Source organism: Osmerus eperlanus, chromosome 26 (assembly GCF_963692335.1).
Source record: "Osmerus eperlanus chromosome 26, fOsmEpe2.1, whole genome shotgun sequence".
NCBI lineage: Eukaryota > Metazoa > Chordata > Actinopteri > Osmeriformes > Osmeridae > Osmerus > Osmerus eperlanus.
In genome coordinates, this window is record NC_085043.1 from 6,843,904 (window position 1) to 6,870,290 (window position 26,387).

At 46.0% G+C, this 26,387-nt stretch overlaps 3 protein-coding genes and 1 long non-coding RNA gene across 8 annotated transcripts; 3 read left to right on the forward strand and 1 right to left on the reverse strand.

The window, feature by feature from the left end:
* Nucleotides 1-828: 828 nt before the first annotated feature.
* b3galt2 (UDP-Gal:betaGlcNAc beta 1,3-galactosyltransferase, polypeptide 2) lies at nucleotides 829-7,851 on the forward strand. 2 transcript variants are annotated; one of them, XM_062452644.1, is made up of 2 exons: nucleotides 829-968; nucleotides 5,643-7,851. In XM_062452644.1, the coding sequence occupies exon 2, from the start codon at nucleotides 5,855-5,857 to the stop codon at nucleotides 7,139-7,141; it is 1,287 nt and encodes a 428-aa protein (XP_062308628.1). In that variant the 5' UTR covers nucleotides 829-968; nucleotides 5,643-5,854; the 3' UTR covers nucleotides 7,142-7,851. The 2 variants fall into 2 exon arrangements, with proteins under 2 accessions (XP_062308628.1, XP_062308629.1); XM_062452645.1 differs by lacking the exon at nucleotides 829-968 and adding an exon at nucleotides 1,108-1,383.
* Nucleotides 7,852-16,877: 9,026 nt separating this feature from the next.
* On the reverse strand, nucleotides 16,878-17,471 carry LOC134012884 (uncharacterized). The gene is made up of 3 exons (XR_009928642.1): nucleotides 17,404-17,471; nucleotides 17,193-17,304; nucleotides 16,878-17,009 (listed from the first exon to the last, which is right to left on the reverse strand). It is a non-coding gene; the product is annotated as an uncharacterized LOC134012884 (long non-coding RNA).
* A 2,414-nt stretch (nucleotides 17,472-19,885) lies between these two features.
* Nucleotides 19,886-21,976, forward strand: glrx2 (glutaredoxin 2). Of its 4 annotated transcripts, none has more exons than XM_062452837.1 (4): nucleotides 19,886-20,017; nucleotides 21,005-21,071; nucleotides 21,257-21,433; nucleotides 21,654-21,976. In XM_062452837.1, the coding sequence occupies exons 2-4, from the start codon at nucleotides 21,006-21,008 to the stop codon at nucleotides 21,816-21,818; spliced, it is 408 nt and encodes a 135-aa protein (XP_062308821.1). In that variant the 5' UTR covers nucleotides 19,886-20,017; nucleotide 21,005; the 3' UTR covers nucleotides 21,819-21,976. The 4 variants fall into 4 exon arrangements, with proteins under 4 accessions (XP_062308821.1, XP_062308819.1, XP_062308818.1 ...); XM_062452835.1 differs by lacking the exon at nucleotides 19,886-20,017 and adding an exon at nucleotides 20,062-20,244; XM_062452834.1 differs by lacking the exon at nucleotides 19,886-20,017 and adding an exon at nucleotides 20,065-20,256.
* Nucleotides 21,977-22,290: 314 nt separating this feature from the next.
* On the forward strand, nucleotides 22,291-25,937 carry uchl5 (ubiquitin carboxyl-terminal hydrolase L5). Its single transcript, XM_062452775.1, has 11 exons — nucleotides 22,291-22,521; nucleotides 23,269-23,332; nucleotides 23,411-23,516; nucleotides 23,644-23,769; nucleotides 23,970-24,031; nucleotides 24,370-24,500; nucleotides 24,649-24,712; nucleotides 24,844-24,946; nucleotides 25,060-25,173; nucleotides 25,308-25,406; nucleotides 25,648-25,937. Exons 1-11 carry the CDS (start codon nucleotides 22,446-22,448, stop codon nucleotides 25,690-25,692), a joined length of 990 nt encoding a protein of 329 aa, XP_062308759.1. The 5' UTR covers nucleotides 22,291-22,445; the 3' UTR covers nucleotides 25,693-25,937.
* The last annotated feature ends 450 nt before the right edge of the window (nucleotides 25,938-26,387 follow it).

The following is a 26,387-nucleotide window of genomic DNA, read 5'->3' on the forward strand; positions in this document are numbered from 1 at the left end:
GACAGGAAAGAAGAGGGGGGGGGAGCGAAACTAAAAAGGGGTCACGTGGGATCCCCTGCTAAGTATGCGGTGACGTCAGAGAGCTCCGTCAGTATAGCGGTTCCTGTCAGCCTGCTTCCACATTTCAGCAGCTGCTTCATCCCCGGGAGAACAACAGAGCCCAGCCGAAGCAAGCAGAGAGGCAGCGAGCAGAGAGAGCGAGAGAGAGAGAAAGAGAGAGAGGGAGGGGAAATAGACGAAGGGTGATTTTTTTTTCATTCCACAGGACGTCGGGATTAAACGGTGCTGCCGCCAGTCACAGAAAACATGAGCTGATGGCTTTTTCTTAGTTTGTTTTTTAATTTCTACACATTTTCCTTTCTGTCAGGGGGGCTTGCGTTTTCCTTCTCTCATCAGCTTGCCTAGCAACATGAGAGGCTAGTGGATGCACCAGAGCTCCTGCCTGCACGCTCCAGAGATCCACGTCCAGCCCGACAACAGATGTGCCCGGAACCAGGGATCGCCAAGCACACCGTGAAGCTTCCTCATTTCCCTTCTGGATTAAAAGACACTGGCGGACAGGAGGGGCGGGCGACGGGGCAGAGACAGGGAGAGAGAGAGAGAGAGAGAGAGGGAGAGAGAGAGAGAGAGAGGGGCTGCTTCAACCAGAGACCGTCAGGAGAAGAGGGGAAGAGGAAGAGGAAGTGCAGAGCAAAACCCAAACCTGAAGGCCAAAGCAAACTGAGTCGGACATGACTGCTGTGGACCCCAGATGGGAGGAGGGTACGCCAACCGAGATCTACCCGGAGCCAAAGCGAGGGAGATGTGTGCTGTGTGATTAGACAAGAAGGGGGGAGGGGGGGAGGGGGTTGGCGGGTGGGAGGGGAGGGAGGGTGGACCAGGACATTAGCCCAGATCTCGGAGGCGGTGATGGTGCGCCGACAGACGGCACCAGCGTTTGCACAGTCCGCCCGCCAGACGCCAAGGAGGTATGCACTGTACGAGTCATCAGCTTTAACGCTCACCTCCCTTACTCTCATCATTCATTCATTCCCTCCTCCTTCTCACCCCCCCCTCTCCTACATCTCCCCCATCCCTCCCTCCATCGCCCCCCCCCCCCCCCCCCCCCCCCCATCCATCCTCTACTGCACACCCAAGGCTTGCCTGTCTCCTGCTTTGCCGGGGGCATCTTGGACGTGTTAAAAACAGTATCGGCCTGATCAAATGCTTTCCTTGTCGAGGCGGGTGAATTAGATTGATCAAGCGGATCAGCGAGCGGCACTTTCATCTGCCTCCTCCCGTCCATCACTCTGAAGTAGTTTGCACTTTCGCCAAGACGCTCGGGGGAAGCTAATTGCTGAGGTGGACATTTCAAACGCACCCGTTTGCCTCTCCGTGTCAGCGGTGAGTCTCCACCCAGGACGATTAAACTTTAATACCCTCTCATTGGTTACGCACAGCTGTATGTATCGTAAGGGGGGGGGGGGGGGGGTTAACCTACAGACACGCCAGCCAACAAGGCACCCTTATAAAGCGCAGGGCGACCAGGATCACCAGTGAGGAGAATTCACAGAGGGACGCTTGCTCTCACGCGGCGAGAATGGTCCGAGAGGTTTGATCGCTTAGAGAGGAGAGAAAACACACGAGCCGTGGAAGAACAGTGAGGCTGGCTGACGTGGCTGAGATCTCGGGTGGCCTGGCCCCCCCCGAGATCTCCCCAGTCCCAAGAAGTGAAACAAACAGCCTGGTTAGCCAGTCCCCCCCCCCCGCCCCCCCTTCCCACCCGCAACCTTCTAGATTATCCACACAGATACACTGGACAAGCCGGCCTTTAACAGAGAGCTAAAGAAACGCTGAGAATGGGGGAGATTGTCTGGAGAGGGGAGGAGGACCCAGGTGTGTGTTTACCAGTGAGTTCCGAGGATGTAATGTAACCGCAGGCTGAATGCCCTCAACACTTCCCATGTTTCAGACGAGCTGAATAGCAAAAAGTAGGAACTGGCTAAAGAGGAAAAGAGGGTACGGGCTCGAATAATGCTGAGTACTAGTCTAATAAGGGTCTTATGTTTTCAGTGAAGGCCCACTTCTGATCTTTCCTGCTTCCGGCGTGCAGCTTTATGGGGGGAAAAAATAAAAAGACAGACTTTGGCAGAAGGTTTATTTAGAAGCACAACAGATTAAAACCAAAGCCTTGAAGATGATTTTGGAGTGTTGGGTTTAGGGACAGACAGGCTAAGCTTTCATAAAACCAAAATCATTCCTCAGACGGGTTTCGTGTGACGGCAGCACAGGCACAGGAGTGAAGAGAGGCAGATTTGGGCCGGTGTGGAGTTCTGAGAGGCGGATATGGCCATGAGATGGAGAGAGGGAAGGAGTGAAATCATAAAAGCTATTCTTAGGGACCAAGGCATGTTTGGCGATGTGACCTATCAGCTTCAGGCTCGGCCAAGTTTCAGTGCTGGGGGCAGCAATCACACACCCATCCCAATGCTGATGGTGTAAGTATCCCAGATCTCCGATAACGTATTTCTATTATTTACTTTTATCCAAAGCAACCTACAGGGGGGTTTTGAACCTGCAATCTCTCGATCTGTCAAATGCTCCACCACTGAGCGATGCACATCTCGCTGTCTACAACATCTGAGCGTTTCCAAGGTGACAGAGGTCAACCAGACCTGTTGTTTAAAGAGGCGAGAGCCCTTTCCCTTCTCGTGGCCCCTTTGTTGAAACAGTCGACTGGAGGTCTTCAACATCTTCTCAGATCTCGTGTCTTCTTCCTGGTTCTTGTCTTTTTACGACCTTTGTCCTAACATGACTCATCTTGTTGACAGCCAGAACACGGAGAAAGGATTTCGTTTACGAAACACTTTGCACTCCAAACAGGTCATAAGCTGTTTCTCTGAACCGTAAGCCTGCCTGCAAAAGCAGACAAAATGTTAGCTTGCGTAAACACAGGCTACATCTTGAGTGGAGGCTCTTTGTGAATATGTTTGCAGAGAGAAAGTGGTACTGTAGCTTATGTTTGACCTGACAGGCATTTTAGATTGCAAGATTGTATTTCTTTAATCATTCAGGTCTATGTTTTATCTAGTTTGAGACACTATGGAATATGAGAATACTGTGACGATACTATAAAAACTAAACAAGAGTTTAGTAGAGTATTTTATGTAATTCACTCATCATATGTAGTAATGAGGATCGGCTTGGCACTTTCAACACCATACGCCGGGGCTTGATTATAGTTCATCTGGATTTCACAGTAAAAAGGATCCAACTATTGATGATTCTAGCTGCAGTACATGTCACACCCCAGAGGCATTGATCATGTAACATCTGACCGCTAAGGGGCCACAGGGGCATCAATTAGCGTTCCAGTCGCTAATTGGTTTGGTGAGGAACTGACATTGATGGGAGGCAAGGAACCAAATTAATGAAGGGACACGTTCGTCAAGAAGGACTCCGGAGCCACGGCTGCAGAACTGTCATTTCATGAGTCAACAAACAGTGGGGTTCCAACCGCATAGCGTCCAGTCAACAACAGTGTGGTTCCACCATACAGCATCCAGTCAACAAGCCACCGCCCTACAAACACTTCCAACCCCCGGACTATGTGTTTGTGTGTGTGTGTGTGTGTGTGTGTGGGTGGGTGGGTGGTTGTGTACTGGTGCTAGAATTCTGATAATTAGATCCTCATACATGGACAACAGAAACCTTTCAAGCTTTGGATTTGCTCTGATGTAAAGTGTGTTAACCTTTAAAGCAAACCCGGCCTTGGCCTCTCTCATTCTGCTGTAATTGCCTGCGCCGGGTAAGCACATTCTGCTGAAAAGGTTAGCGTGCTCCTATCCAGTTGTCGTGACGAATGAGCAAACACTCCCAGAAAATGAAAATTGGACAGAGTGCGAGAGCAGTTCGCTCTCTCCCTCGATCTGCCTCGGCATCAACAGCGAAAATGCCACACAGCGTTGTGTGTCACGCCGCAAAAAATCCCCAACTGATAATAAAAAGGGAACACATTTGTGTTCCTACTCTGGGAGGATAAAACCTGCTTGTTTCCTGCCAGCGCGTTCAGTATTGTGAGAGTGTGTGTGCAGCACCTCATCTCACAACGCACGTGTGTTCACGCCGAGACAAAGAGAGGAAGGGAGAGGAAGATCGAGAGAATGACGGCGTGTGCATGTGTGTGTACGCATACGTGTGCGCGTCTGTGTGCATGTGTGCAGGAGAGTCTGTGTGTGCGTGGGTCTGTGTACAGGAGACGACGCTGCCAAGGGGGCCTCTGAAGGAGGCAGGCGCTGCGTTGATAAGCCGGAGGTGGAAGGTGAATGGCGGGTGAAGGCTGTTATCGCCAGCGGCCGGCCGAGGCCCCAGCAGCACTGCTTGCTGGACCCTGAAAATTCATTTTGACAGATGCGTCTCCGCCTTGGCTGAGAAGGCGCAGCGGGGGAGAGGGGGGGGGGAGGGGGGGGGGGGAGGGGAGGGGGGGGGGGGGGGGGGGGGGGAGGGGAGGGGGGGGGGGGGCAGGTGGCACGGGCTCGAACCGGTGCCTCCTGGAATCGTTAGCCAGCGCCATGTTGTGCAAACCTGGAATTTACATTTCCAGCCCGGGCATCTGGCCCGGGTGTCTGCATGCAGGGGCTTTCACACGTCCACCCTCCACCTCCGCCACCCTCCACCTCCGCCACCCTCCACCACCCTCCACCTCCACCACCCTCCACCACCGCCACCCTCCACCACCCTCCACCACCCTCCACCTCCGCCACCCTCCACCACCCTCCACCACCCTCCACCTCCACCACCCTCCACCTCCGCCACCCTCCACCTCCACCACCCTCCACCACCCTCCACCTCCACCACCCTCCACCTCCGCCACCCTCCACCTCCACCACCATCCACCTCCACCACCCTCCACCTCCGCCACCCTCCACCACCCTCCACCTCCGTCACCCTCCACCTCCGCCACCCTCCACCTCCGCCACCCTCCACCTCCGCCACCCTCCACCTCCACCACCCTCCACCACCCTCCACCTCCACCACCCTCCACCACCCTCCACCTCCACCACCCTCCACCTCCCTCCACCTCCACCACCCTCCATCACCCACCACCCTCCACCTCCGCCACCCTCCACCTCCGCCACCCTCCACCTCCACCACCCTCCAGTTTGAGAGCTTCCATAAACAGGATTGTTTATTGTTTATTTTAGATGCATACTTCATTTATTTTGTTCTTATATGTTTTATTCTCGGTTTACATTCAACATCAAATAGTGCACAGGCGTGCTTGTCTACACTGGAGGATTTGAAAATAGTTCACCCAACTGGAATCTCTAAATACCACCCCGTATTGTAAACATGTTGGCAAAGGAATTATTATACATCTTTCTATTTGATGTTGTTTTTCATTGAAGTAGTGCTGTTCTCTCCTGTTTGAGCCAAGGCAAAATATTGCGTAATTAAGAGTTTCGAAGCGATTTGTCCATTGAAAACAAAACAAAACATTTAAAAACTAACATGAATGATTTTTACAAACACTTCACTCCTCTTCAGGTCGATCGTTTCAAATCTCTCGAACTCCAACAATTGACACATGGCTCAACGCCAGAGACTGCAATGAGTCCTGAATATTTGCCAAGCCTTTTTTTCTGTTCTCTTTCCCCCCACAGATAAGACATACAATCCACTGAGAACTGAACTGCTCGGCTGTTTTGAAGAAAGCCAGCCCCAGAGCATGAGACTGGAGTTGAGTGCAGAACCAGAGAAGAGCCTGGAAGCAGACTCTATGGCCCGAGACTCATCCCTCTCCTAACTCTGCCAAGGGCCTCGAGAAAATCTCTGACCTGCGCAGCTGCACCACGGGGCCCACTCGAGCTCCACCATGCAGTGGAGACGGCGCCACTGCTGTCCCATCAAGATGACCTGGACGGTGAAGCGCTCGCTGTTCCGGACGCACGTGGCCGGGCTCCTGTCCCTGGCGCTCCTCTTCACCCTCTTCCTCTTCTTCAGCCACCAGGACTGGCTCCCAGGGCGGGCGGGCCCCAGGGACAACCCCCTCACGTACACCGTCAGGGGTCTGCGCAGCCCCCGGGCCGAGGCCAACCAGAGCGCCTCCCTCCGCAGCCTATGGAGGGATCCGGGCTACGTGGTGCCCAAGCCCTTGCTCAACCTCAGCTCCCAGCAGGCCGAGGCGGCGGGCGGGGGCGAGATGGGGCTGGAGAACTCTATGAGCGCCAACAACAGTTTACAGCGAGAGATGGGCGTGGGCGGGCGACTGAAGGCGCGGCCGTACCGCTACATCCTCAACGAGCCGCTGAAGTGCCGAGACGGCCCGCCGTTCCTCGTCCTCCTCATCGCCGCCGAGCCGGGCCAGGCCGGCGCCCGCAACGCCATCCGGCAGACGTGGGGGAACGAGAGCGTGGCGCCGGGCCTGGGCTTCGTGCGGCTCTTCCTCCTGGGGCTGGGCCGGGCCTCGGACAGCTACACCCAGAGCGCCATCGAAGAGGAGAGCCGCCTGCACCATGACATCATCCAGCAGGACTACCAGGACACCTACTACAACCTCACCATCAAAACCCTGATGGGCATGAACTGGGTGGCCAGTCACTGCCCGCACGCCCGCTACGTCATGAAGACGGACAGCGACATGTTCGTCAACACCGAGTATCTCATCCAGAAGCTCCTGAAACCGGAGCTGCCGCCCCGGCAGCGGTACTTCACGGGCTACCTGATGCGGGGCTACGCGCCCAACCGCAACAAGGACAGCAAGTGGTACATGCCCCTGGAGCTGTACCCCAGCGAGCGCTACCCCATCTTCTGCTCGGGGACGGGGTACGTCTTCTCCGGGGACATGGCGGAGCTCATCTACCAGGCGTCGCTGGGGATCCGCCGGCTGCACCTGGAGGACGTGTACGTGGGCATCTGCCTGGCCAAGCTCCGCGTCGACCCCACGCCGCCGCCAAACGAGTTCCTGTTCAACCACTGGCGGGTGTCGTACTCCAGCTGCAAGTACAGCCACCTCATCACTTCGCACCAGTTCCAGCCCAACGAGCTGGTGAAGTACTGGAACCACCTGCAGAGCAACAAACACAACGCCTGCATCAACCTGGCCAAGGAGAGGAACGGCCGGTACAGACACCGGCGTTTTCACGGAGAGAGACCGCAATGATGGTGCGCCAAACGGTGCGCAGGGTACGCGTGGACCTGGAAAGGGCACTCAGCACTAAACACACTTAGGCGCAAGAGCACAGTGTTTTTGGTATTGTGTACAGTGGATTCCAACTATTTTTTTAATTTGGGAGAGATGTTATGTATTGTAAAGCTGTTTAACTCTTTCTAAAGGGACAGTAATGTTCATGTACGTGCAATATGACGCATGCACAAAAGAAAATACACTAAAAAAATAATGTCATAACAGGAACGATGGCATGTTTGCCAGCTGTGGTGCCAATTCAAGGAGCTTAAAGCTAGAATGTGACAGGTCTCCAAGCAACGGTTGGTTGATGACAACAATGTGGCCAACTGTATCTAAATATCTTTATCCGATTCATAAAATGAAGATCTTCAAAAGCTAATGTAAATGTATTACAGTCAAAGCACACTACCTAAAAATGTATGAATATATATATGATGTGGACCAGTATTGCTGCCCTGTCTCAATGTTTACTTTACAGAATAATCAACAAAAAAAAAGAGTTTCAGGATGGTCTTTCAGGAGTCAGTCATATACTTTTATTTACAACCAACGTGAAAGAGCTCAGAATCACAACAGTCAGAAATGACTGAGATTGTATTTTCTAAAGCTTTACATTGAGTGAATATCAGGCTGCACTAAACCAATGTGCAATGATTAATCAACAATTAAATGTATTGAATTCATCCGTTTGTGTGGTTTGTGACATGAAATGCTGCCAGCGTCACCTGAGTTTACACTCACAATTTCCCACAACAACACTACCCTATACGAATCGCATCTGACATTTGCTTTTCTCTAAATGAGATGCAGCGCTACAGATCGGCTTAAGAACTTTGCACGGGGTGAAAGCGATGTGAAATTAATCATGAAAGTGATTAGATTTTAATTAAAAAGAGACACTCAGAAGTCTGAAAGGCAGTTAGTGTTTACTCCAGATGGACCTGAACTGCGTGTCATTGCGCAAGAGACTGTAAATGTGCACACACTTCACTGCTCAGGGTCAGTATAATAAAAAAAAAGCTCCTTTAATTGCATGACGACAGTGTCCCACGCCAGAAAAAGGTAATCTAATTAAGTTCACAGAGAGGAGATTCCAGCTGTTTGGTTTTTATCCGCACACTCCGCTGCACATATCTAAGTGTCGTTTCACCCAGCTATTCGTTTGGGTAATCTTGTTTCAGGGGCTTTACAAGGGTCAATGTTTACAACGCAGACAGGCTAATCATTCCAAACAACCAGAGGGTGGATTAGCATGAAACGCAAGTCACGGAGATAAGACTAACATCTGCTTATCTGTATGACCAAATCTTCACCCCTTGGTCTAACAGTAAACACTTCTGTCTCAAGAGATCAGGGTTTGGTGTAGATGCAAAAATCTTTTGGCCGAGTAACATCAACCTATATGACACCATCATTTGAGACATACTGTCCAAAGTGCCTTCCTTAAGATAAACATCCAGGGAGTTTCACTGTGTGATCTGTGAGGAGTCTCAAAATCAATTCAAATCAGTCTGTGAAGTCTGTGAAACAAGACTCAAAAAGAAAACACGAAATTCCTTTTGTGTTCAATAATTCCTGAGCTGCACAATTCCTGATATACTCTGCTGGTGTTAAGTATTCATCCACCTTAATTAATAATAATGAAGCTGTGGCTCATGGTAGGAGAAGGAGAGCAAGGTCTGGCTGCAGTCATGCATGGCCCAGGCAATTAGAGAGCCAGATCACCAGCATCCGGTAACACTTTTAGCTCCAAAAATAAGACCAGGCACAGGGAAGTGTGTGTGTGTGTAATGTGTGTGTGTGGAGGGCGGGCCAGAGGAAACAGAGACCAGAGAGAAGCAGGGAGAAGGACACGGAGGAAGAGGTTGTAGGAAAACAGAGAGAAGTGGAGCGTGAAGGAGGATGGATGAAGGGGAGAGGGAAACGAGTGGAGGAAAGAGAGAAACAGGAGGGAAAGAACTGATGATGAATGAAGTGAAAAGAGGCTGTGACTGATCGGTATTGAAACCTGTGCCCCTGCTAACGTGGTATTGGTGAGCTGGGGGGATGGATGGAGATGTCTGCCGTGATGAAGTGAGGGTGCAGACCGGCCTGGCCCTCTGCTCTGCTCTGCTCCACACAGCCACACTGGAACCAGACAGCTCAAATACACTTGAGAAGGAGATAAACATCCTGACCTTTGGGTGCAGCGCAGCAGTGAACCTGAGTAATGCCTTTCAGAGGGCTTCAATGTACTACCATGAATCCCAAATGAAGTTGAGGCAACAAATGCAAAGTAGACAGACAAAAGGGCAGACACAAGAACATTTGAGACTTCGCTAAACAGAAATTGAGAGAAAGGTTTTGGAATATTTTTTGAAAACATGCGCATGATTTTCAAGCAAGTTCAGTGAATTAATATTCTTTTAACCACACGTCATTTAAGCAAAATTGTATTTTCTTTACTAATTGTTTTTCCGTGTTAACCATGACTAAAGTCAATAGTTCTGCTTGTATCACATATAGATTTAGCTGCTTCGTACTTCCAGAATGATCCCTGGCTTTGCCCGCTCTCCGGCCTGTCAGCTGGGACAGACCTCACTAACATCCATAAACAGATGGCAGATTCCAGCCAGGTCTGGAGGACCAACCAATGGGGGTGCTGCCAGCATCGAGCCAAAATCTATTTATAAATCTAATTTGACAGTGACCATCCAGAATGTCCGTTACAGGAGGGCTGTCGGGCCCTTAGATAAACACTTCCAATGCTGTCAGGACTCAGAGCCCCTCTGAAGACTCAGGTGGCTCAGCGGTCAAGCGGCCATTTTGTCAATTTTAACAACTTATCAAAGCAGGACGGCAGGATCATTAAAAAAACCCACAGAGGAGGAATTCTGTCCTCAGATATGACACAGACTACACATCGATCTCTGTGTATCTACTCTTTGGCTACCTACTGGAGCTTTGTTTGATCACTGCTATGTGGAGAGTTGGTACTGAGGGCAAAGCGTGTTTTCAGGTCTTTATCTGGCCCTACGTGACCTTGAGGGAGTGAACCAGGGGGGAAATAGCATCACTACCCATCAGAAGGAAGATAGAATAAAAAGCTTTTTCAAAAAAGCATTAATCCCCACAAATCAATATGGAGGATTCTAATGAGGTCTCCTAAGATGGGCTCACTTCCTCCCGGAAGATAGGAGTGGAGGACTGTAACTCCATGGCAACCGGGGTCATGTTTCAGTGCCGTGTTTACTTCTGCACCATCAGCGGTGACAAATGAGAACAAGTCGCATGGCGAGAGTGCTTTGGTAGGGTTATTGTATTACCAGGGCCACGTGGAGCAGTTTGTATCCTGGTGGATGTTTACAGACGTCAAGGCCGGCCTGCTTGAATCCCCAGGCAAGACTGTGGAGCCAATGAGGTTCATGTGAAACAGGTCTATAGTAGCAGATAATGTTTTTTCCATTTCAATGAAGAGAGAATAGAGAGGATTAAAAGTGCAGGTCAATTTCAGATACAGGAGCTGCAAGGCCAGATTAAAATAATGTGGTTTTAATAGAGTGTCATAACATGCCACTTTGTATGAAAATAACGAATTAAGGGAGCATGCCTTAAACATTAGTGACACAGAGCGAGGAGTCATTTGCACGTGGGGATTGCCACCAACACTGGGATCACTCGTGAAGGCTGCAACATTCTAACAGCCGTCGAAAATATTATCATGCGGAAGTCCCTTTGACCGCACAGCACACGCACACACACACACTGACGCACACACACACACACACACACCTACCTACACTTTTAAACCTACTTCTTTCTCCGCCTCTTTCTTTTCATTGCTGTAGCTGTCAGATTGCCGCCCCCCCCCCCCCTCCCACCGCCAGCCCCCCCCCCCCCAGAAGACCTCGTAGTGGTCTCTGATTGCTGTGTGGGAAAGAGAGGGGAGGGCGGCAGGCACATGTGGGAGGCCAGATCTATGACAGAGGGAAGGAATTGTGACAAGGCGCTCTGCAGATGGCCACAACAGCGCTCCGAATCTCTCTAGGAGACGACAAGAGACTCCGTGTAGAGCCTGACCTTGGTTCACGAGGAAGGAGGGGAAAAAAAGTCGACATGCACACTGTCGTAACCTTGTGAGGAAAAAGAGAACAAAATTGAAGGAAGCAATGCTAGGCGATAGAGTAATGAAATTGTCGTTATAATTACAATTATTGGATTAGGGGTGACGTGGTGTGATGTCTTGGATGTTATTTGAACTGCCTCGGAACAAAGGACTTGAAGGGAGGGTGGTAATTACACTCTTGTTTTATATTCTTTGTCTCTCCTTTATCTACGGGCTTTCAAATGTGGCTGAATACCCCACCAACACACACACACACAGGCACACACTTTCCTAATTGAAGTGACTGATGTTGAAGACTAACTTGTTATGTCCAAGTTCCATTAAAGCTAAATAAAGGAATCAAGATAAAGGGAATGGAAGCCTAAATAAAAGTGACAGCGCTGAAATTGGAGCAGATATAAGCCCTGCTTCTCACTTCACGTCTAAAACAGACAATTTGAATCGAGCCACATATTCCTGAGCCTCTTCAGTTTCCATTCTAATTAGTTTCAGTTTTATCGATGACAGCAACAAGAAGAATGCTGGTCAGTGGACCATAATGTTTGCTGGTTAGCCTTGGACACTTCACACTGCTTCACGGCCATGACCTTCAACACAAGTTACACAACTTACCCTCCAACTAATAGATAATAAACCATGCCATCATAACATAAAGATAGATATCCCACTGTTGTCTATAAAAAGAAAATGATTATTCATACTGAATATGCAAAAAAAATTGCCAAAACACCCTGAACAACTAAGAAACAGTTTTGCCGAACTTTACTAACGTGAACCCTCCAGTTTTCATATAAATTGCATTATTATTATTTTTTTCTGGCCTGCGACTGATTAAGGCCGAGGCGACAGCAGGAATGGTGTCCCCCTCAGCCTGGCAGGGGACTTCATCATGTAAATAAACGTGAAATTCAGCCTCGAGACGTGCTGCGCGGTGAAAATGAGCCAGCATGTTGGAACTGTTGACAAGCCTCTAGAATGGCCGGTGCCTGGGGAAGCTTGTGATGCAGAGGAGACTGTGCTGGGAGTCTGTTCTGTAGACCTATACACAAGGACAAGCAGAGGAGAGTTTACAAAGGGATCTACAACAACAACCTGTGCTGCTCTGCAGAGCCAGGGAAATGACACACGTGGACTGGCCTGCGGCTTTGGTTAACACAGTGTCACTGTAACGACTGCAGAATGGGGTTTAAAAAGGCATTATGGCCCTATGATGCAACTGAGAATCGTGGTCATGTGCTATTGCTTTGGTCAACACAGTGTGATTGTCATAGTAATGACTGGGTATAGGGTTGAATGAGGTACTGTGGGCATGATGGACAACTACAACTGAGGACTGTGTGGATATCTTTAAAAGACTACTGAAGTGAAGGGCATGCCCATTGAAGCTTAATAAGAGTAAGAGGAACGTTATTGAACATAATAATGTTCACTCGTAAAACCCCCCCATGGAGTATTGGAACCGAATGATGTTTCTTCCCCAATTAAAGGCAGTGGGTGATAAAGAGAAGATGGAAGCATGAAATCAGCATGAAAGAAGCAAAGCCTGTGTTATCATAGTCAAACACAGCAGCGATTAGCATCACCCCCAGATTAGCCACAATTAGCACAATCATTGATGGCATATCTGCTGTAATGTATTATCCTAGTGTCCACAATGTGAGGCTTTAAACCTGTCAGATACACAAAAAATGAATCAAATATAGAAATATGTGTCCATATGCAACTCTAATATTTCTATGAATGCACAACAAAAACCAACAGGCCTTAGAAAGGTCTAGCACAGATCTTAGCATATTCAACTCTATGGATCTAGTTTATTCAGAACAAAATAGGCCTACAGTGCTCTTGTCAGCTAGGGGCAATGTAAGGAATACTGCAGGTAACTAGCAGAATCTTATTGAAAGCATAGATCAATGATGAACATCAAATGTGAGGTGATTGACACCACAAGAGCTGGGTCTACAATGCTTGACTTGAAAACTATGGAGGATCAAACCTGCCTCAATTAGAAATAAATAAATGTTACATTGGTACATTGGATATTGGTAGAATAATAGCCTACTTGTGTGTGTTATTACTTCGACAAAATTAAATTAATAACCAAAACAATCTCATTCTGTAGCCTACTATTACATTTAACAAGTAGACTACACTTAACATCCAAAACTAACTGCACGGCAGCAGCGCAAAAGACATTCAAGATATGATTTAACAAGTGCTGAATAGTTTACATTCACTGCATGGCAGCAGTGTTATCAATAAAACCAGGTCTTACCTGAAATTACAGGGCACCATCAGACTTGACATTGATTGCGTTCTTGTGTGTTGTGGAAACGTCTGATAATAAGTCTTTAGTGCGACCGTGGTTGTTTCCTAACAAATGTTTACTCAATTTATTTTAAAAAATACATTCCACGCAGCCCTAGCCAACTGTTTAAAATAAAAGCATGCTTCGTTTGTTTGCTTGTGTTTGTAAGCCTACGTTAGGAAAAAATAGGCCTGTTGCCCCCCCTTTTCCTCGCTACTGCCTGTACACAATTATTCAGTAGGCTTTCCCGCCTTGAGAAGCACGCGCACAAATCACTCGAATACAAAATGGAAAGATGCTGTCTTGATATCGCAGCCAAACAGAGGGAGACAGCTGTCTGACATTTAAAAAAATTAAGAGAATAAGAGAAGAAAGTCCCTGCCCTGAAATGCACTCCCCATGTAATGTATGTTCTGTTTATCCCAGCATCAAATGATCTTACTGTATATTGAGTTCACTAGTATGAGACATGCGTGTGACACTTTCCTAATCAGAGCTAGCAGGGCAAAACACCAGCATTTTTCATAAGCAAAATGAAATTCTCAACGATTTCAATGTTCTTTCTCCGACCCAATTAAATCAAGATGATGATGAACATTTGGTTTCCCATTGTTTATTATTGTTGTCTGCCTCGATATGAGTAAAACTAGGCTGTTATGCTCAATTTGATTAAGATGATTCAGTAGGTCTATGAGGAAAGGGGAAAATTGTGTCACCAAAACAAAAAAACGTTCGTATAATAATCAAATTATACATGAAACCGCCAAGAACATGGCATGTAAAAAAAGATGCTAAAAGCCAAAATACCATTATGAATACAGCATTAAAAATCCACATCCTCTGCTGTAGGATAATACACAGCATCGACCATGTAGCTGAGCAGAGTCTGAGCCATGCTGGGGCTATTTAAACACCCGCCGGATAAAAAAAAAAACTTCTGTATGCCGGAGCAAACATCTAATAGAAACCCTAAACACGAAGCACTTCTGGGATGACCCACACCCCTCCAGCCAACCAGCACACAGCAGCTAATGTTGCACCCGTCTCCTATTTGGTGGAAGATAGTGGAAGCCCAACTGGTGCGCCACACACTTCCAATACAGCTCCAGAACTACGAGCCGCTAGATGGATTCAAGGTTCAGTTGTTCCCGACTTGGCCGATATTACCCTCTGCATGGCCAGGGTATCAATCTCACCCGTCTGACAGAACACAAGCCTGCATCTGCAGATGCAATCTGGGAGTTCTTCCAAGGCCTCGCCCAGGCCTCCAACCTTTATTAAGAACTCACGAGGGAATTTTGTAACCATCAGCCCTGCATGGAGAATGCTCTGGCAGACAAGAAGTTCATGTCAAACTCCAGCAAAACTATCAGGGGAGAAGACTCCTCTGCAGACAGCTATAGAGGTTAGAATAACATTGTTGAAATTGAATTAACTATTATTCTCTATGTAGATGTAGATGTGTGTGTATGTGTGTGAGATGTGTAATTCCATTCATAAATGAAATCTCACGAAGAAACATCTATATTATCGAGACCTCAGGTCTGCCTGCCAACTAAATACTTGATGGCTGATTCACATGCTGTGAGTTAGTTAATTGACCAACTGATGCGTTATTTCAAATTGACAGATTCAATAACCAAATTTTTCTCGACAGACAAATGTTTCATTTGATCTCCTAAGAGGCTGGTATCTCCTTCCTGCCTGAGGGTCTCCAGTTATGTGCCTCATCAGCTCTTTATCTCACCAACTTCATTCTCTTCCTGATTTTTTTGGACCCAAGATAACCAAGACCTTCCTGAAACATTCTTGCAATTACAACATTTGATTAATTTGCCTGGAACTTGCATCCAGAGGGCTGATAAATGAGATGAAGTTTGCCCCCTCCCCTCTCCACACACTCATGCACGTGCTTGCACACACGCACACACGCACACACACACACACACATACAGACTAGCTGTCCACTGAGAAACTAATTATCATGCACAGCAACCTTTGTTCCACAAGGTCAAGCGTCTGAGGTGATGTAGAAGCTACTGTTTGCCGTTCCCATTCCAGCAGATAATAAAGTCAACTGTTTGCAAAAGGAACGCCATCCTTCTTAGTTTATTATAATTAGCCCATCTGTCATCCTATAAATAAACCGGATCAATCTTCTGAGCTAAGCGTTTGAGAGGGAGAAAGAGAGAGAGAGAGGAGAGAGAGAGAGAGAGAGAGAGAGAGAGAGAGAGAGAGAGAGAGAGAGAGAGAGAGAGAGAGAGAGAGAGAGAGGAGAGAGAGAAATACAGGGGAGACAAACAAGAGAGACGGTGAGAGAAACCAGGACTGTGCTAAGGACAGATGGAGTTAGTAAAAGAGAACGGGGGAAACCAGAAAGAGGGGAAGGGAGAGCGAGATCCCTTGTCTGAGTCAGTATGATATCGATGTTGTATACCGCATGTATAATGCTGTATTTCTATTCAAAAACACGACAGAGGGATGGTTGGAAGTGTGGCAGTTGACAGCATCAGGTGGCAGTTTGATGTTTTTGGCAATAGGGATTGTGAAAACCTTAAGCAGCATCCCACAGGTAAAGGAACGCTACTTTGACTGGAGAGAGTCAAGTAGAGGGATCCACAGGCACAGGACTGAGTACCTGGAGCGGTTTCATTTCCATGGAAACCAGTCGTTGATTCCGAGAGTTGTGCACTGGGAGAGAGAGAATAAAGAGAGGGAGGGATATCAGAGCAACAAGAGGAGGAGGAGGAAAGAGAGATAGAGTGAGAGAGAGAGAGGGAACACGACAGGTTGGTTGGTGACAGAGACAGACAATCCCAGGGAAAGATGAAGATGAGCAAGAAATGGGTGGAGAGACAGAGGAGAGGGGAGAAGGGGATGTTGGAGGAGGGAGGAAAAGGAGGGGTACGAAGGAGGGAGCTAGGGAAGAGAAGGAGGGAATGGTGGTTGAGGGAGGGAGGAGAAGAGGGGATGGTGGAGGAAAAGGCAGTGGAGTGAGTGACAAAGCTCTTGGATCTGTGGTGAAGGAAGAGAATTGAAGAGAGAGAAAAAAACCTAAAAGGTGGTAGACCCTGTGATAGGCTCACACCAAAGCCAAGAGAAAAACACGTGACTTTGAGATAATTTTTTATGTGTATAGAGGCACCAAAAATATATTCTTGGCAAAAATGGGATTCCCATGTCTTGTAAAAACACTCCAAATCCATCCTTTGAAGCTGCACTGTCTTCAATAATACACACACATTTCAATCCAATAAAAATTGTATTTCAACTGAATATCTTTCTTTGTAAATATTCCTTGCATTTGCTCTGCTCCATGAGGTGAAAGGTCTTTTTTTTTGTCTGGTATTTGTCTTGGAGAAGGGCAATGGTTGGTCTGCGATATCCCAGGGACCTGCTACTAGTCATCTTTCCGCTGATGTGCTTTCCTGTGAAGAAGATTATTGTGGTTCAGATAAAGAATTTAAGTTGCTGCAAGGTCAACGGAATTACTGCCTGCGATAAAGGAACAGAGACCCTTTTGAGCTCTGCTGAGGTTTCTGAGTCTAACTGATAAAACTGCAGTGGTTGGAGGATCCCGTAAAACGATAAGAAAGCAGAAGAAGAATCACCTGCAGGACGTAATCTTTGACTGCTTCAAGCCACCCAGGCAAAGATATGTATTTACTTTCAGCTTGGCAGATTTTTCCTTCCTTGGGGTTAGGCCAGAAATGGCCGAGGCACCTTGTGAGAAATTAGGATTTATAGTCTGTGGACTGGACTTCACAACGCATCGCTGCGCCAATGTGGAATGGTGCAATAATCGAAAACAGAGAAGGATACCTTATGACTTCATCCATTAGATCAGCGTCATGGTACAATTCTTTGTGCACCAGGCCAAAAGCAAGCGTCAAGGGGAGAAAAGCTGTGAAAACACTGATCATTCAGTAAAGGTAACATACAGTAGTCTAAATAAAAGGCTAAATAAATGTAATTTTGACCCTTAAGCAATTACACAACTTTGCCCTCTTCAAATTTATCTCTCAATTCCACATTAAGGTATTATAAAAAGGTGAGCGAGTACTGTTTAGGTTGGTTGAGGGGCAGTTCTATGGGCGTATGTGAAGCCCTCTGTGACATTGCTTGTAAAAAGGGCTATACAAATACACTAGATTTGATTTGATTATACCCATAAGAGAAACCTAAATGACATGAAAAAATATACTGTTTATCCGAGGGTGTTATGACCTATTACATATTTTAATGTGATATTACATCCTATCCATAATCTAATACAAGTGAATAATAAAACAATAAAAATTGCACCATTGACCTCATAAAAGTCAAATAAGCTTTTTTCCCCCCGGCAAAAGCATGTGCAATTCATGAGAAGGACACACCTCGGTAGCGTTTTATTTGCCATCTTGTACGCAGTGCTCATGGATTACTGTGCTCAAGGAGCTGTGAAATCTCTTCAGAGACTTCAAACTACCGAAACAGCCAGTTCCCGCCCTTCCTCCAGCAGACAAACCTTCACCCACCTTCATGAATAACAAGGAGAGAAGCCAGTCACAGGCAGGTTTCCACCATCACACCCCGTCCCTCGCCGCACTCCACACTGTCAAAAACATTGTGAGACCTCAATTTTGGAGTTTTTAACACCAACTGACATCTAACCAATCCAATTTGCGTCAACTGTGCCACTCACCCCTGAGGAAAAAGCCCTAAACAACGAGGGACAGCCATCAACGAAATACTAACTTGGTAGGCCCTACATCGAACCTTCCTGAAAACAAACGTCCCCATTGATAACGAGGTTAGCAGAAACAAGCCCTTCCAGGTCCCCCAGAAGAGATGATACAAGGGATAGGACAGAAGTCGGGCACAGAACTAAACAAGTTTCCGAAGAAATGTTTTCTCATTTGGACTTGTCTCATTAATAAAACGCTGCTTTGCAATGGCTCCCTGACAGCTCGTCTGTGTGAGAAACGTATTGACCAGTTCATCCGTTTCTTCACATTGTCTTCGTTTTTCCTCCATTCCATCACTTATAGAAACAAAGAAGGAAAACAAAAACAATGCATGCCATCCACATGGAGGAAACATGGCTGCTTTTCTACAAAAGCAGACACCTTCAACGTGAACCTCTCTTTTCAGTAGGCTTCAATCAGCCTGTTGCATGAGTGTGATCAGGGGCTGTGCTCCTAGCTCCATGGTGAACAATGATTGGGCAGTGAGATTCATGAGGGCCTCTGGCAATGCAGCATCATCTTGTGGGCTGATTATTCAGCCTGGGCAAAGGCAGGCGGAAAACGGATATTAAATCAACAGAGCTTATTGCCATGCTACGATAGGCTGGAGCTTGAGCGAAGGCGAAATGCGTGTGCACTCTGCTCGCTCCTATAAGCACTTGAGGGGGTGGGGGAATTACATTTCCAGGGGGCTCTGGATGAGTTAGGCAATTTGCTGTCCATGGCCATGATAAATAGTGATGGTCTCATAAATTGTACTGAGGAATATATTGCTGCTATAATATCTGTTGTTTTGCACATGGTCTCTCTCAGCTTTAAGGTCAGCCAGTTGCACCCCACCCAAAACAAAACTTGTGAAACTCAAAGTGAAGTGAACTAAAGCTAATTAAGGAAGACAAATAACACATGCCTACTCTGTGTGGTCAGACCTATGGATTTTATTTTAAGCTTATTGAGAAATTGACTAGTAATAAATGATGGGGCATGTTAGCCGCTGCCTACTAAGCAGAATCTTCACAGCACTTGATCAAGGTCTGGGAAATGTGTTGATCAATGAAGACTTAATCTTATCTCAACCCACCACTTAGAAAACCTAAAGTAACTATGGCCATTTAAAGGGGCTTGGACCATCTATCCATTAATGGCTGAATAAGAAATACATTATTTTTTCTTTTAATTGAATAAGAACTGACATATTGAATACATGGCGAATGACGCGATATGCAATTTGATTCAGTGATTGTTTTAAGTGACACGATGGCTATTCAAGTAAATGCGTCTTTGCTGTCGACCGAGTATCCTTTGAGCAGGCATGCCCTCTTGTGTTCAAACAACAGCATCCACAAAGTTGGGTCCACAAACGGGGTTATTGTTATTTTAAAAAACAGAACAACAAGAAAAACTCAGGTCATTGTTGATTTTCGCAAAAGTAGGTTATACCTACCTCTAACTTTAATGTTCAGAATTTAGACGGCATCCTCCTCTGAACTGATATATATCATATATATTTGAACCACATTAGCCAATGAAAACACACGAGACGAACTTCTGCATAAACGTGTGGCGACATTTAACTGTAATTTGAACTAGGTAGCCTACAGTATATCAGTGTACACAAAATACTTCAATCATGAGGTAATCTCATTACGTTCGAAATATATTCACGTACAACGCAGCAACACACTTCCGGAGTTAATTCACTGCAGGTGAGCAGCGTACTTAGAACTTCATCAAGTTGTTAACAGAGAGCAGGCAAGCTGGTAGTGGTAGCTCACGAAAGTATTAGCCTGGATAAGTATAATTAACGTGTGCCTCGTAGCCGCATGTTGAATTTGTGCCGACCACTAGATTATTTTTTATTTCTCGGCTCATTTTTTATTATGTTTACGCAAGGAGGATCCCTATCCAGATTAGCATGGAGCAGTTGTCGAAGGTCACATCTACAGTACTGTACTTTAGATCTAGTTACAGCAACCACCTAGCTAGCACTAGCTAGCCTAGCTGTTTAAAATCTCATCTGTCCTGGACCTTATTAAATCAGATACGTGTAGTTATTTATTTGAGGCGAACAAGTTTAATGCCATCAATGTTGACTATCATTGGCGTTAATGTATAGGAGTACAGGCTACAGCGATTTTGCTCTCTAGGAAGATTGCTACTGCTGCTAGTACAGTAGCTATAGCTCTACGTAGTTCCTAACTCTACTGTACACTAGCAATCAAGTGTTGTCAAGTCAGGTTGTAGCTGTAATTGTTTACTTAGGCTTTGGGGGACGAGCATGTTTGTCATTAGCAGATAATTAGATGATTGCAGTAAGCTAATCCTTTGCCCCATCCGTACTAGCTGTCAGCTAGCTACAATAAAGCAGATCAGATTAAACACGAGCTAGCTTGCTAATGTTAACATCTCTGCTAATATTTAGCTAGCTTGCTGGAGCTGTACTAGTACTACTAGTAGTAAAGATAGAACAGCGATGCTGGGGAAATATAAAATATGCATTTCTCTATTTGTAGTTTTAAAGATTCTAATGTTATTCGTCTCTTCCTATCAAGCTATTTTATTTCTAAGGTTAATGAAAGCTCTAAGCATATTATGTGACCGTGTGTGTTGTGATTTGCCGCTAATTAGCACGGTAATAAATCAACCAACTATCCTTTTAACTCATGACACGTTTTTTTATAACGTTTTAACAGGATGGGAAACTTTACATCAACCTCGTCTAGTGGATTGCCAAGCTCTGCGTGTGCACAATTTGTCAAGGTGAAACAATTTTTAAAAATGTAATCCTGATCCATCTCTTTGGATGCTCTTTTAAACAGCGACAATGCATATTAATTACTTTTTTTTAATTGCTATTGCTACTACTAAAAATAAGTCCGGTCTTAAACTCCACCGCTATAAAAGAGTGTGTTGTGGTGATAATTATAATTTGATTATCCTTACAGGATGTAGTGTCTCATAACTGCGTGGTCATATTCTCGAAGACCACTTGCCCATACTGCAAAATGGCCAAGAACGTATTCAACGAAATAGGCATAACTTACAAAGTGATTGAGCTGGATGAGCACAACGACGGGAGAAGACTTCAGGAAGCCTTAGCTCATATGACGGGTGCCAGAACGGTATGTTACTTTTACCAAGTATGTTATGGTCTTATACATCAGCAAATGTAAATGGTCTGTCTGTTTTAATATGTGTACTGGGCCACATACTGAGTGGTGTTGCTGGCAAGTGGTGATGCATCAACTTCAAACCAGGACCATATGGTCATGATGAACAAGTCAAAAATCCTGTCTTGTAAGTGCACCCGTGGTGATGGTGTGATTTGGACTTTTATTTCAGGTGCCGAGGGTCTTTATAAATGGAAACTGTATTGGGGGAGGATCGGACACAAAACAGCTTCATCAACAGGGAAAACTGATGCCTCTGATTGAACAGTGTGCTCCTTGCTGTGCAGGGACAAATGTGGACGGCTCCGGCAGTGGCTTGTTTGAATCAAGCAAATGACTAACCGTTTTAAGTATTGTTTCATCCTGTATTTATTTGTCGGGAGTTGTCCAGACTCTTGTTTTATGTATTGTATGTTGTGAATGTGTAATACGCATCTTTTAAGCTACCTCTCCTTTCAGGAATGTACAGTGACAATAAAGATCCTATCTTTACAATATGAGGATTATGCATATTTAATATGGGGTATTGGGAAGGACCATGTTTCATACAATAATATTCAGGTATATTCAACTCAATTTGCTTCTTAATTGTACATGCAGAGCTAGTAGCCACTGTAAGTATTACCACTGCATTACAACAACATAACATTCAGTCCCTGTCCAGTCCATGTGTAAAAAAGGAAATGGCCTTCATGGTTTCAAACCTTTACATTAATTTACCCTGTAGTTAGTAAGCGCTGCAGAGTGCTAAGACACATACAAAGGGGGTTAAAACCAACCTGGCAATTCTACTCAGGCCACGCGATTCACGCTATGAGAATATTTCTCACACGCATCGCACGCAGTCAGCCCAGGAAGCTAGCCAGCTAGCACGGTTTCATTGTCTTCTGCTGAAAATAGTCAGCTAACTACAGTACTCTCCCTTGCATGCGTCCATTTATTTTTATTCTGTCATAACCCGACCATGGCTGGAAGCGCAGGAGAATGGTGTCTTATGGAGAGTGATCCAGGAGTGTTCACAGAATTGATCAAAGGCTTTGGTGAGTCATCATACCTACGTTAGCTAGCGGTCCAGCAAATGGTATACAGCTCTTCAATATACTGTGCACTGTGTAGCACTATGGCTAGACCTTTGCCTAATTAACAGCTACTGTTCGTGTGCAAGCTCATCCAGCCGCCTAGTAGTACTAGTAACATACCTACTTTAAGATTTGCCAGCTCATATCTAAGCTAGCCGGCTAACTCATGAGCTGCAGGCTGGCTAGCTGGCACAACTGTACACTCACTGTCAGTTGAGTTGTCTAGACAAAATACAAAGGTGCACCAGATAGATTACCACACATATTGTTAGCTATAACATGGTTTAGACCACGGCCTAAATATGTTTGCAAGCTATATATTTAGTCCAAATATTTAACTGTTTAGATGGCTGGTACCCACTGAGGCTTTCCAAACACAATTATCTAATGAGCGAGCTAAATTCAGCTAACTGCTAGCTAAGAATTTGATACTTGCGACTGCTGGGTCCACCTGGCAACAGCATTGCGAGTCATGCTTGTGCATCATTTACTAGTTTTCCTGTCTTCAATAAATGTATTTGATTGAACAGCCTTATAACGTAAAGATATATCATCTTATCACCATGTCCACGTGCTTACGTTTACGTTGCTTCTGGTAGCTTGCCAAGTCATGCTTAGTGCAGTAGGTGTCTGATGGTGTGATGGATTAGCTACCGTTAGCTTGTAGCTGTGTACGGGATGCAGCCTAATGGTCTCACTCACAAACAGGATGCAAAGGAGCCCAGGTAGAAGAGATATGGAGTATGGAGCCAGAGAACTTTGAAAATTTAAAGTAAGCCTTGATTTATTTCTAATTTTATCTATTTTAAGTTGGAACATTTTTGCATTATTTATTATTTTTCTTTTCTAGACCTGTTCATGGATTAATCTTCCTCTTCAAGTGGCAGCCAGGTGAGGAGCCAGCGGGGTCAATTGTTCAGGATTCGAGGCTGGACAATATTTTCTTTGCCAAACAGGTACAGGCTCACAATCAGCAATGAGTGTAAGAGTACAGTACGTGCAGTTAATATATGTAGATGCCTTGTTTGAATTTGAATCGCCAAATGTGCGTGCTTAGATTCTCATGGTGCTGTGTCGTTCCAGGTCATTAACAACGCGTGTGCAACTCAGGCCATAGTCAGTGTGCTGCTCAACTGTACCCACCCCGACATGCTCCTAGGAGAGACGCTGACAGAGTTCAGAGAGTTCTCCCTCAGTTTTGATGCCGCTGTAAGACCTCGTTCGTCCTTGTGGTGATCGAACCTGATTATGGGCAACACATTTGTTTTTTTACTTAAATATTTTCAGAAAATGTAGTGTTTCTTCAATTATCCACCTGCAGAGAGGTTATCACACATCTTAGTCAAGATAGATGGAAATTACACACATCTGATATGTTCCTAACTGTTTTGTGTGCCTCTTTTTTCAAGATGAAAGGTCTGGCCCTCAGTAACTCTGAAGTGATTCGGCAAGTTCATAACAGTTTTGCCAGGTAAGCTGTAGTACCCTTTAAGCGCTATGCACTGCAGCACGCACAAGAGGCTTCCGCCTCACACTTTGGAGTCGTTCATATTATAGTACACGGCCCTCCGAAGCAGAGGCAGTCACTGTTCTTTGAGCGGAACTGAGAAAAATGACTTCAAAGTGTTTCATTGCAGTTTACTTGACCAACTGACGCATAAAACTCAACCACTTGACGAAGCAAGATCTACATGTTGGTCAAAACATTTGATCAAAAACCACAGTAACTCTGTTATGATCACACGACCAGCTACTGCCCTGTTGCTGCCCTGGGCAGTAATACCTCAACGTGTGTCTTCTGTTCCGCAGACAGCAGATGTTTGAGTTTGACGCCAAGTCATCAGCGAAGGACGAGGACGCGTTTCACTTTGTGAGCTACGTGCCGGTCAACGGTCGACTCTATGAGCTGGACGGACTGCGCGAGGGACCCATCGACCTCGGTGCGAGACATAAGCTCCTGGCACGGTTTTAGGCCCTTTTAGCAAAGGAACTATGTTCCTAAAAGATTAGAAGATGAATATGGCAGAGCCATTTCAACTGACCACCGCAGTCTTCTATGTGACAACCTTTCTACCTTTCCATCCGCAGGCGTGTGCAATCAGGATGACTGGATCAACGCAGTTCGGCCAGTTATCGAAAAAAGAATACAGAAGTACGCGCTTAGTTTCCTGTCCTAATACCAGTGATGGGCAACCCTCAATGTCCTGTCAACGATCGCCGCGACAAAGAGGTTGTTTGGCCTTCGAGACAGACATTGAATGTGTCCCACTCCTCAACCTGCAGGTACAGTGAAGGAGAGATCCGCTTCAACCTGATGGCCATCGTGTCGGACAGGAAGATGATATACGAGAGGAAGATCACAGAGCTGCAGACCCAGCTGACGGAGGTGAGAACCACACCTGGAGAAGCTTCCCATGGGCGGAAGAACCCCCCCCCCCCCCCCCCCCCAAAAGACGTAAATCCGCCTGAAATTGATTTGGTATTTCTCTTCCTCTCCAGGAGGAGCCAATGGACACAGACCAGAGCAGCACCCTCCTCAGCTCCATCCAATCAGAGATCGCCAAGTATCAGCTCCTCATCGAAGAGGAGAACCAGAAGTTGAAAAGATACAAGGTAAGTCCTTGCCGTCGTTGGCCTGCATCCACCAGCAGCATGAGGTCATCAGTCATGAGGTCATCAGTCATGAGGTCATCAGTCATGAGGTCATCAGTCCTCAACAGATGCTTTTATCTCCACCGGATATTTAGATTGAAAACATCAGACGGAAGCACAACTACCTGCCCTTCATCATGGAGCTACTGAAGACCCTTGCACAGTATCAACAGCTTATCCCATTGGTGGAAAAGGTGAACATTCAACAAACCGTGTATTTGATGACTTCTGTGTGCAAAAGTTGTCTTTATTTTGAATTCTAGTGACCCTAGTTTAATAATGAATGCGGACAATTTTAAGGGGCAAGTAAATAATCAATGGGATCAGTGTTAGGACCTGTGTTAAATGTCATGTCACACAGCCCACACTAGAGGGCTTCATTTATGCAGTGGGACTGGTTTCATAGCTGAGCAAACGGTTTTCTATCTTCCCCAGGCAAAGGAAAAGCAGGGTGCCAAGAAGGCACAGGAGGCAAAATAACCACAGACAACACGGACATATCCAAACCACACCTCTTTAATCTATTGTCATTTTCCTTAAAAAAAAAAAAAAAAACACCTGCTGGTTTTTCTCCATGGTAACCCGTGACCCACCGGACATCAGCTCCGTGGACAGAACAGTCAATGGAGCTGTTCACATCACCATGTTCCCCTCGCATGAACAGACGCGTGTTCAAATCAATCTTGTCTTATTTTCATAATAAAATGTCTCGATGTTTCATCCGATCCGCCTTTAGATTTTGTCCTATATAACATGCATCATGTATGTTACTGTTCAGTTGAATCCTGAACTATTATTTCATACGTTTGGTCAGCTGTCATTACCAGTTGGAACCTCTGTCAGTGTTTCTTTTTGTGTTTGTAGTTGTAGTCAGTGGGATCCTAGTGCCATCTACTGGTTAAATTGAGTAAGTACATTGCCCCCAAATAAACACAATATTAGAAATGAAGTGTTCGGCTGCGCAGTGTGAAAATGAAGTGTGTGTGCGTGTGATCAGTCATGATATTCCAGTTACTGTAGGAATAGCCTGGTGTTGTGAGGATACTAAGAAACGATGGATACCCACCTTCTAAATGTTTATTTTCATCAAAGCAGATGAGGGAGGTGAGGTTTACGCTCTCAGAGTCGAGGTGAACTTGGACGTACTCGCTCAGACTTGACGTTCACAGAACCCA